The 12,256-nt window shown below is 37.8% G+C and overlaps 1 protein-coding gene across 7 annotated transcripts in view; it reads right to left on the bottom strand.

Moving 5' to 3' along the window:
• NEK7 (NIMA related kinase 7) overlaps positions 1–12,256 on the bottom strand; it is a 62,961-nt gene that overhangs the window by 31,546 nt on the left and 19,159 nt on the right. For all 7 annotated transcript variants that reach the window (XR_010366189.1, XM_064427943.1, XM_064427945.1 and 4 more), the window contains 2 exons: positions 5,809–5,871; positions 5,131–5,241 (listed from right to left, as the gene is read on the bottom strand). Coding sequence is in view for 6 of the 7 variants with exons in the window: in XM_064427943.1 (XP_064284013.1) it covers positions 5,131–5,241; positions 5,809–5,871 (174 nt within the window). In the remaining variant the exon portion in view is untranslated. The remainder of the gene's footprint in view (positions 1–5,130; positions 5,242–5,808; positions 5,872–12,256) is intronic.

The raw sequence follows: 12,256 nt of genomic DNA, 5'->3' as shown, positions 1-12,256 counted from the left end.
CTCTTCTCCAACCTCCCTGTCCCCATGCTCAGTGTTGGAAATCCCATCTCACAACTTCCCAATACACTACTCTCATTCTCATACACTCCTCAGTCTCTACTCCCAGGAGCATAAATTCCCTGTCTGCCTTCTCTCAAACCCTGCCAGGTGTGCTTGTCCTCCTTTTCCCAGGCAGAGCCTCTCTCTGTGCCTAAGGATCACTCAGCTGCTTGTCCCAGCCTACTCCTCGGTCTGCCTAGTCTTCTGTCTTCTCCACATTTGTCTGATTACTCCCTTTTCCTGGCTGTTAGAAAGAATAAACACCCTCCACACACAGCAAAGCTTCAGCCATTCCAAAGCATCTAGAAAAAGCTATTTGTGGCAAAGCCACTTCAGTCACCTGTCCTGCTCCAGGACCAAGCACTGACAGTCACCCAGGTCGTGTCAGCACCGACAGACGCAGCAGGTTCTCACAGATCTACACATACAGAAATTCTCCATTTCAGGAATTATGCTCCAGCAATTTTTGTTAAGCACATATGTTAGAAGAATTGAAATTTAAGTAAATTTTCACAGCCTTTACTGTAAGAAAAATCCCTCGAGTTTTACATCTGTTTCAAGGCACAAAGGGGCTTCAAATATTTCAGATTCAGTGGCTGCAAGATATTATAATGAAGCATTGGCATGCAACATTTTAGTAGGAAATTGCTGTATTTTGACAAACTGAAAACATTCTCACACAACTAAGTATTTGGCAATCCTAGCAGCAAGCAGTTAGTCCTGCTGGACATGTGTGTGCATGGCAGAAAACAGCTTCTGCAACACTGCCATTCAAAAGACACAGGAAACATCATTTTTCCCATCAGCTTTCCAAACAGGAACACTATCTCCTACAACTGCTCAAGTTTTAGATCAATGTTTTGGATAATAAAAAGACAGATAACCAAACAATGACCCTCTATTTAATAGCTGAAAGTCTCCCAAAATCCTGGAAAGGGCATGCAAAATTTAACACCTGGCCTGTTAAATTCTGACACTGCACCTCTTCCCTACACAGATGTTTCCCTAACTTCATATTCCCAAAATTCTTGCAAATATCACAGCAAAAGAAAATTACTGCTATTGCAATTAAACAAACTACAGCTAACATGTACTATCAATACTTATCAGAAAATCCTACTTTCTGCAAAACCATTTCTAGCACATTCCCAGGACAGCATTTCACCAGAAAACAGTTGGAAAAAAACGGAAAAAACCAACTGACAGTTCTCCATTCCCAGCAACACAACCAGCTTCACTGCAGAGAGAATGGGCCATTATGGGCTCTGAGGCACCCAGCCCTTACACAGGTAAGCTAGCCAACCTCAGAGTGCTGCAAAGGAGTCTCAAACTCCTGAGCTAATATACTTTGGCATGGGAAGCAGGGGCTGCATTCCAGACCATGTGGAGAGGAGAAATTGCCTGATGCACTTTCATACAGTGAAGCCCAAAATATCCACCACTAGTGAAACATTGAAATTAGAATCAACAAAATTTCCAACGAGTCTGAACAGAGCTCCAGCTCCTGCAAGGAACAATTTAGATCTGCATCAGTTACCTGGGAAGAAGTGATTATTCCTGCCTTTGGACTAAGCTATAAAAAACAAGTTCAAGGACAAAGAATTCACTGGTCCTAGCTATAGAAACTGGAGATATCAATAAGAATTTCATACTGATGTTTTAAAATACTTGTTCTTTTACCCAGCTAATTACAGTATGGTTATCTTTAAATAAAGTTGAAAAAATACACACAAAAAGTGCTGTCTGAGGCGTGGCTGAAATGCCTAGGTGACATTTTGTAGAAATCAAGATATTTTCCACCTATCTTGAGAAGGCTGTACACATATTTTCAACTTTTCAGATGAAAGCTTTTATGCTTGTTTCCAAAACATGATTAACTTCCTTAAGATCTGTATGACATATTCAGTTTAAAGTCTGCAATTTTTTTCGGTGCACTAAGATTATCTGCTAGAAGAACCTAAAACCTAAAAACAACTGCAGAAATTAAACAGACTTTGAAGTTTACTGCTGAGTTTAAAAAACCCCAAGATTTTAGTGCCTTGATAACATCCCTTCTTGCAAGCCTAGTAATTTTATATTTAACCTCAAATAATATGCTAATTATGCTGCACAACAATTCAAGTTCTCTTGTTCCAACATCTTCAGGACAGACTTTACGAACTAGCTCTTTACTGAATTATCATAATGTATTTTCTTTATTCAATTAGTAGATTCTTCTTTATTTGTGGCAATTTCTTTATCCAATATATCAACTGCTGATTGAAAACAAGAAAACAAACAGAAAAACTCACAGAAAATTTTCACTTTGTCACTGTTTGTGGCAGAGGAGAACCACGACTAACAAGAAAAGGGACCAAGCCTCAAAGTTGCCTTACAACATATTATTGTATTGCAGAAGGAGGTTGTATTATGAGGTAACACCAGTTCTCATGAACTACCCTGAACCTTGGCAGCCATGCACTATCACATGTTCTGCAGTGGAGACTACAGACAAACAACAGATCATGAGCAATTGGGACTTAGCACAATAGTTCATAATGATTTACTTGTAATATCTTGGAGGTAATAGTATCCAGGAATTTAATTTACTGGCAGAAAAATCAAGTTTTTCCTTCTTTCACCATGCCCACAGAGGGGTTACACAGTGCTGAGGCACTGCAGTGCAAAACCAACTGAGAGGCAAGCACAAACATTTCTCCCTCACTGATGTTTCCCTCTCAGTTTTACTGATATGCCAGTACACCACATTCAAGAATTCTAACAGGCCATTAAAAACTGTACTGTAAGAAATCCTCAAGTTTGAACTCTCTTGCTTTTGAGAATGGAGTCTGTATTGAAACATCTCCCTGTGACAGAGACAATTAAAAAAATAATTAAGGTAAAGTGGATTAAATCTGTGTATGTACATACATAAACACAGTGGCAGAGAGAACACGAAATAGCTCTGCTTTCATTATGTGGTATGTAAATGCCAATGCACAGCTACTTTTTTTTGGACATACAGCAGATTCTATGAATTCTATTAGAATACATCTGAATGCACCAAGTGATTTTCCTCAGTTGCCTACTCAATGGGGACAAAGAGAGCATTATCTGCAGGTGACAGGAGGGACAATATAAAAGCTGGGGCAGTAAGGATGTCGTTCATTAAGGGAAGAACTAAAGAATTCATTAAGGTGCACTGTGAGGCAGGCAGCCTTGTAAGTATTCTCTGATGTGCCAATAATGTCATAACAAATACCTAAGTAAGCTAATTAAGTAGTTTTCCCTCACATTAACATTGGTTTTAGTGTCATTCAAGCTGTGGTCATTTACAATTTCAGAAACATCCTTGATCCTCTCTACAAATCACACAAGCCTGGTACCCAAACACTGTTCTGAGGGTGTCTCGACATCCTCCAACAACTTAGAGCAACATTCTAGCAAGAACACTGGAAACCAAAGCAGTTTATTTGTCTTGATAACACAACATAGTTATTTACCTTAACAGTGTGACAGGCAGCCACTCTTCTTAGAACATGCTATACTACTACATATCATTCATTTTCCAGGCAATTTTTAAAATGCATTTTTAAGACTGGTGAGCCCCACATTTAAACTCATATTGTCAAAGTAATCTACCAAATCATTTCCTCCACCAGCAGCATGAAGACAGTGCATTGTGACACCTCATACATATTTAATAATAGCCTGATAGGCTGTCATTAACATCAAACAGCAATCTAAGTTTGCTACATTAAACATGATCCCTGTGTTAAGAGGACAATCACAAAGTGCCTCCAAGATCGAGCCTGTAAGAAATACCCACCGACTTGAACAAGGTGTAATGAGGCCAACTGCACTGGAAAAGCCACACATTGGATTTTAAATTAAATAATAAAAAAAAGCAAAGGGAAAAGAGAAAAAGCTTCAGTGGGTCATAAGACCAGACATGCCATAAGGCAATCTGTCACAGAGTACTCATATTAGTAACTGTTGTGTCAAAACTGAACATTCAAAAGAAAAGACAAACCTCCCTTTATGTTTTATGAAATGTAAGCCCACAGAATTAATAATTCATGAGATGAAGAAAAATATCACATTTGGCTATAAATATTAACAGACGCTGTCAACCTGCTTAGAACTAAATTTTGACTGTCCTACCTCACAATTATCAATTTAGAAAGGAATATTCTTCAAAAGCTCAAAAAAAAAATCAGCATGAAAGTCACTAATGAAGAAATTAACATTCTCTATTCATGTAGGTCCCAAGCAAAACAGCCCAACTGTGTTCTGTGCCTGGTGCTGCTGAGTGAACACTAATTGACTGGCATTGTTTGTGCCCACAGTGGTGTTGTGCTGTGTTGACAGCAATAATGCTGGTGTGCACACAAGGAAAAATGCTAAAAGGACATACTAGACCCAAGACACAGTGGAATAAAGGAGTGGAACAAGAGGAAGTAGTTGTCAAATGACAAAGAAACATTAAAAAAGGCAGTTAAAACTTCACAGAAGTTTTAGAATACAGAACTTCATACAATGGGTCTTGGATAAATTTTACTGATTAGCTAAATAGGCATTTAAATATGACCAAAAAAAATCAATTAACCCAGAATGCACAACCACATATCAGTAAACTCACTTCATGTGATCTCAAAGAAATATTAAATATATTTTTAGCAGTTCAGGTTCAAGATCTAGAAGACACTTCTGCTGTATGGTCACAGTTCTCTGCTTTCACTGCTATTATTGAGAATAGAATATTGGAACACAAAACACAATTGTGCCAAAATATCCAGAATGCCATTCAAATGGATTGTTCTAAATGGTGACAGTGCTTTTCCTTACAGGCTTTTTTTCCTCTCCCCAGTGCTAATATAACTTCAGTCTATTTATGGCCCCATCTCCATTTACATTCTGAGTAAATGGTAAAAATACTTACATAAGAATCAATATTGGCATGCACTAAAAAAAAGAAAAAAAAATCAGACTAAACACCTTACTTTTATCTACAGATTCTGATATTTTCACTGCATTTCACCCAGTGATGATCACAAAGAAAAAAAAGTTGAACATTACAAGCTCTTATTTTTTAAAAAAGTTAATTCCTACCTTTATCATTCTAGAGAGATCTCCAGCATCTGCTAATTCCAACACTATGTTCAGTTCATTGTCTTCAATGAATGAGGCATAATATTTAATTACATTGGGATGATTCAGTTGCTAAGAAAGCAAAATAGTAATTCACATTTTAGTGCAGAGCACACCACATGTTTTAAGACTAACATAAGAAACAGTCTTATTTAGGCAAACAAAACAACCCCTAAATTCTACTTCACTATGACACAAATTAGAAGAAGTAGATGCTGATAAGAAGCATTTACAAATACTTTGCAAGAACAGGATGGCATTTTAGCATCTACGTGGTGACTGAAACCGCAGCTTTAGAGGAATTTTGCTTCCATGTATATATCCAATAGCATGCTAAACTTATCTGGAACAGCGAAGTCGATTTCTGAAGTAAACAGCAAAACCAATTTTTGAAGTCAGGATTTACTGTACAAAAGACACAATATTTAAATTTTGGCAGAAACTTTTACTAGAAGTTACTCATTATTCTATCAGATTTACTTCTCAATGTTAACTTCTAAAGTAATAAGGATCATAAAATTCTTCAAAGTGAGGTATTTAAAAACTACACAAAGAAACAGTGGACACCTCAATTATGTCTATGAAAAACATACCACATATTTTGATGACTGTTGCACATTTTCTAAACACATCTTTTACCTTAAGAAGATCTATTTCTTTGATGCAGTCAGCACGGGCTTTGGCATCCATTAAATCAAATATCTGTGCACAAGAGATAAAACATTTTTATTAAGTGATAAAAATACAGTAAATTGAGTAATCATTATCATTATTTCACAGCATCAATAAAGCAACCTGAATTATGCATTTCATAGCCAAGATGTAATATTACAGGAAGAAATATTTCTAATGCTCTGATGCACTGATTTAGTGCTGTGGCCATTCTTTTAGCCCCCTCATAGGAAAAAAATCCATTTTAAGTACAAGCTTCCCAATTACTTAATTGCCACCTCTGCATATCTGTTCCAACACACAGCAATAATTTAGCAGCCTTATAAATGCTTCAAATCTCAGGTTCCTATCCCATTCTGCCACACCTTTTTCACAAACTGATTCCTTAGTACTGAGCAGACCTTTTCTCCCCTTTAGTCTTACTACCATCTTCAATTCTAAATAATGCATATTATTTTACCCTTGGGATCAAAACTTCATTGTCACCTCCAACTCCCTCTCTCCTATTTCTTTCCCTTCAGCTAGCAAAGGAATTACTTGGGTTATGCTCTTTGTTTATTAGAGCCCTTTTCTCTAAGCCCTCATCTGTCACCTTGATTTTTATAAGCTTTTACAGTTGGACATCTCTGCTCTTCTTTTTTCCCCCACTTCATAACTACTCCAAATTTTTTTGCAATCTATCTCATTTCTGCCTTCTCCAGTTAGCCTGGAGAATTAGAATTACTCTTCACTAATTTCAATTTTTGTTTGAAGTACTTTTTTCTACCATTAGAGTCTTTATCCAAATTCTGCACATCTGTATTTAATGTAATGTCTATTTTCACTCCCTTTTTCACCACCTCTGGGTTTTCAGTAACGTGCACCTCCATACACTATTTCCCTTAAAAATTACCAAAATGCTACTTCCTCTAAGAATCCTTCCTCTCTCATTTGTGATTAATTTCTGAATTTAACAAAACAAAAAAATAACCTCCAACTTCTTTGCTACAGTCATAGGGTATCTAATGATTTTTCTAGGAAACATTTTAGAAAATCCTAAATATTACAGGTAGTATATTAACTGAGGAAATACTGAGAAGGCATGAAATCAAATATTTTTTCTTATAACCTGAGAGACCAGAAAATGGAAAAATTTATACAGCATCTCCCAAAAACAACCAATGAAACTGTACCAGGAAGCAAGAGAAAAACAAGAGAGCATCTTGAGGGTTCAATTTTTCTGAGTTCTAGACAACAGTGAGCTAAGTTCATTCCTTAAAAGTGATACAGAGATTCAACTCCAAACACCCTGGAAAACCTAACCAAAACCCAGGACAGAATTTCAGACTAAAAACTGTACACAAATCATCTCCTTGTAAGATTGGGAAAATGACCAGAAACAGTTTCAAGATTCAAACCAAATGAGCTTCATCGTGTGACAAAACAGGGCAGCTTGCACTTGTTCATGTGTGTTCCAATATGCCAAGAGGCACACTAATTTACCTATTCCAGGAACAATTCCCTACACACCTAAGCAAACAGGTTTTCCAAGAAAAGTTTTTTTTACAAGCTATGCCTCTGCTAGGGATATAAATCAGTACATCTCATAGAGCAATAACAAAACAACAAAAACAAAACCCTAGACTCAGGCCTGTGAAACGTCTAGAATCAAGGCACAGGAAAGAAAGACAAAATTTTGTGTATTCTGGATAGTACTGCCAGTGCTTCTAATTTGTTATTAAACAGCATGGAATAGACTAGACCAAGCAGCTGCTCTCCCCAAAGGACAGACTTAAGTTTTATAAACATGACTCCCTCTACTTGTGCTGCACTTCATAAGCATCTTTGCAAACTTGTCACAGCTTCAGCTAAACTGAGTATTTTAGAAATTACCTAAATTAAATATAGCAAGGCAGTAAAAATAAGTCTTATCTGATCCGTACAACCACAAATACAAACAATCTTAACATTTACTGTTTAGCATTCTTGTGGTTCTCAGATTTTGATCTCGATGTAACCTCTAAAGACTACAAACAGCATTTCCCAGAAATCCAGAATTTCAATTGCACAGACATTAACTTCCTCCACCAAGATCTGTTAAAAAAACAACTAAAAAAAGGTGAAAAATATCATTCCAACCATGGCCTATGAAGAACTTCTGAATCACACCAGATGCAAAAAGCTTTCAGAGATTCTCTCTCTGAATAGATGATCTTTTGCCAAACTGCTGCAGTTCAGACCAGAGGATGCCAGTGTACCAAGCCATGCCAGCTCACACAAGGAGCTCACTGTAAACACAAGGATGTTCCTCACCAGCAGATGACTCAACACTGAAGAACGTCCTACCCTGTGAAATGGAAGTGGCAATGAAAGACTTGAAGAACATCCTTTCAAGTGCACGTCAGCATTGCACAGGGCACCCAGCAGCACTCTGAGGTCTGCTCAGCAGGAGAGGCTGCCCTTTGCCCGGGCTTCGCTGCAGACTGGCCATCAGTGTAACCCTGTGGAGGGATGGCAGTACTGCCACCACCACTGGAACACTTTATAGCTTTGTGGGCAGATTCATTCCACCTTCAGCTCCTGTGACTCAGCAAGCCCAGCTGAAAGGTCAGCATGAGTGCTGCACACAGATCTCTCCCACACACACGACTTTCACTGCACAGACAGTACCCCACGGCCATCAGCAGGCCACAGGTCCCACCCACCCCAGACACACACTGCCCAAGGACTTGCATCCTTCTGTCCAGCCCTCCCTGGGACTGCACTCGTTTTCTGAGCTTGGTTTTAGCTGTAGCAGCACATGCCCTGCAGCTGAGTGACTGCACTGTAAGTCATTGCAGACTTGTGTCTAACCTGGTTTTAGATCCAGCTCAGCTCTGTGCAACTGCACAGCCTGGAAGAAATTACAGCAGATACAAGAAAAGTCTAAAAAACTTTGGATTTTTGGCTAGGCTTGAACAATAAGCTTTTGGATCTATACAAACTGACTGCTTGAAATCAGACCAAACAAAGTCTCCCGTAAAGACACTACCAGCATCCTCCTCCCAGCAGAGCTCAGGTCAGTGATGATGCTCCACAAACTGGTTATTGGAAACTAGCAGTAATTAGACAAGTGTTATCATCACTGTAACTAGCTAACCATAAAAACTGCTGTATTTAGATTAGACTACTAGGGTATTCATCAGACTAGCAATAATTCAAATTCTTGACTCCACTTATGAGATCAGGATCACAGGATAATTCAGTCTGGAGGTAAGCTTCTCTAGTTAGCACCAATTCCACTCAGCAAAAACTGCAGTGTCATATATTCTTATTTAAACTTTTAATTCTTTCCCCCCAATTTCTATTTTCAAGGACTATAACAAGATGAATATTTCTAAAAATTAATTTGGATTGTATTAAAAAACCTCATCAGCAGCAAACAATAGAGTAAATATTTTTATGATGTGACAGTTTTCATAAAGAGTGTAATGAAAAAGTCTAATGAAACTCCTTAAAACAATTAGGCAAATACAGCTGAAGAGATTTAAAGGAGCATTTTAAAAGCCCTTAGCAGGTTTTTTTCCCACTTAGCAAGGACACTGAGTGAAATAAACCTTTTTAGCTCTCAGTTTTTCATCCTGCAATCACCTGTGTACAAAGGGAGAGTAGAAGGACAAAGATATATATTGATAGTTATCACACTTCTGTCTGCTATGCAACTAGGGGATCTCTGGTAACTTTGCACTCAGTCTCTTCTCTAGTACCTTCATGTGAGCATAGATTATAGCCTTTTTCTTTCAGCATTCCAGAAATGTCAGTTATAAGTACTGTCAAGAGATACTGGTATTTTTAGAATACTTTCTAGCTGTTACAAGCTTCAGAGCAGGATCTGTTCCTATGCAGATGTGTAAACTAAACAAATGAGTTGCAATACTTGAGTTTAACTTCCTGAGTCAAGTTCTTAAATACACGTTCCCAGAAAGCTATGGGCATAGCAAAAAGGTTTAGAACCACAAGGAACCACCTGATGGAGAACATCAAGGCCTAGCTTCTAAGTTCAAACTGTATCTGATCAATTACCAGATACCAACCAAATCCATCATCTGAAGTGAAACACCAAGTTGGGAATCCATCTGATTCCACTTGCTCTAGACCATCACTTTTCCTTTTCAGCATTTCCTTTTCAGCATTTCAGGACTGAAAAGGATAAATTTAAATTATAAACCTATGTCTGTTCTGTTCAAAATTCTGTATACAACAAAAATACCAAAAAGCATTTCTAAACCAAATCCCAAGTATGACTGCTGTAACATAAACCTTCAGAGAAGGAAGCAAAATAAAGACCCAAATGCACATAAATATTAAGAGATACAATACTGAACAGCAACAAGCATTAGAGTATTTTGCCACCACAGCACTGCTGTGCTGAGACAATAGTGCTTCATAAAGTGTGAAATTACAAGTGCTTTTCTAAGATTAATTAACTGTAATTCAGGCCTGAAGTAGCAATTCACTGACAATGTACAATGAATAATGAATGCACGTCCTAGATAAAAGGATTCATTGTCTGAATCTCTAACGTGGGGCCTCCAATTTTGGAATTAAAGGAAAAGAAAGATGGAACAATGTAAGGCAGAAATGCAATTAATCTGAAATTTTCTTGAAATATGCAGCTTTAGATACTTGAAATTTTGAGTAGCTGAGGTTTCCTTAAAAAACAGCTCCTAAAGTGAACTCATCCAGCCTTACAGTCACTGACTTAGATATTTACCACTCTTTTGTCATTTAAAGATGATTTGTGACCAGTAATTGCTTACTTTGCCCTTGGAGAGGTCCTTGCTCAGAACACTGCACTGTACCCCAGGTATTGTGCAGCAGGGGTTACCCAGAGCTGCAGGAGCTGAGAGGCACTGCTGCTTCCTTAGGCATCATCTGCAGCACAGTTTGGATCTGAGACTTAGCACCTGTTAAGAAACTTACCTAGAAACGTTTCCAGTTACACTGCTATGGTCATAGCTTACTCGGGGCTGATGTTTTCGGATGTTTCTTTAACTCAAAATATAGCTTAGACATTTGTAAAAGTTCAGTAGGGAAGATATGCTTTTATTTCTGTTTTCATTTCTGTTTTTATTTTAACAGCATCTCAGAAAAATAGTTCCATGCTAGAAATAATGATTACCTTCCTAATTACAAAAACACAAATCAGATATGGGAGGATGAAGCACAAAGAGTACAACAGGAAGAAAAGACACAACATACCATTTTGTGAATTCTGCTGGTTAAGTTACTATTAAAAAACCCGAAACAGTTCTCATTGTGCTACATACCCTAATAAAAAACAAATCAAGAATACTACTTCTTTCTGTCATCTGGACTCAGCAGCAACTACAAATTCAGGAAGAGTGGTTTCTGTCACCATCTGCTTGTCCTTTCTCCCACAGCATCTTACTGCTACTTGCTTCTGCTCACATTTTATTCCACAAACATACATTTTGTACACATTAATATAACATTTATCAATATTGTACGTATTTCAGCCAAATAAAATTTTATTAGCAAAAAATAAACATTCTTGTTGGAAAGCTTCATAAAAACTCAAAACTGGCAATCCTTTTGGAACAAGTAACAGCCTGAGATCCTGCAACTCCAGGAGAGGATAACTGAAGGATTCTAAGCCCCATAAGCCCTTGACAGTAGAGACACACATGGGGTACCATCACCAAATACACATAAAGGAAACAAGTACACACCTAACCCAGCCAGGAAAATGAAATGGGGAGGGGATGGCACGGACATGACTTGCAAGATTGGAGAGGAAGGAGGGCATGTAAGATGTGAGATGACATGAGAATGGGCAGATAGTGGAAAAGTGGAAGTTCACATCTCAGATATGTTACTTAACACATTGTAGAGCATTTAGAGACACTGTCTTATGTAGAGTGAAATCCACGCTCAGGTGTAAATAAAATAGAAAGAATAAAGCCCCTCTCATAACTGAAAGAAGCATTTCTCCTGTTTTGTCCATGCTGAGCTTCCATTAAAAAGGCATCAGAAAAAAAGGAGTATTTTAATTTCAATAAAATCAAACATGACTGAAATCAAAAGGAGAAGCACTATCATAGAGCAGACCCATTTTCCAGCTCCTCTGAAAAGTAATTGCTTCTCAATAAAAGACATCTATGAAAATAAATTCTATAGTGAAATTAAGTATTGTGACTATATTTACCAAAAATATTTCTAGGCAATCTTAGGAGAGGTCACAGGACCACAGTAACAATTAAGATAGTATTCTGTCCAAAAAGAACAGCTTTACATGTCAACTGTGCAAGCTGGAATGGCTGTGCCCAGAACCCTGCACTGCCATGAGCCCTCTGAGCTGTCATTATATGCTTAGGAAGATTTTCCCCTCCCAGGTTAAGCAAGTCTCACTTTCCATTCAGATAGCAGTGTCCTA

This window comes from Passer domesticus, chromosome 7 (assembly GCF_036417665.1).
Source record: "Passer domesticus isolate bPasDom1 chromosome 7, bPasDom1.hap1, whole genome shotgun sequence".
NCBI classification, from domain to species: Eukaryota; Metazoa; Chordata; class Aves; order Passeriformes; family Passeridae; genus Passer; species Passer domesticus.
Note: the sequence above shows the minus strand (reverse complement) of the source record. Positions and strands in the feature narration are given on the sequence as shown.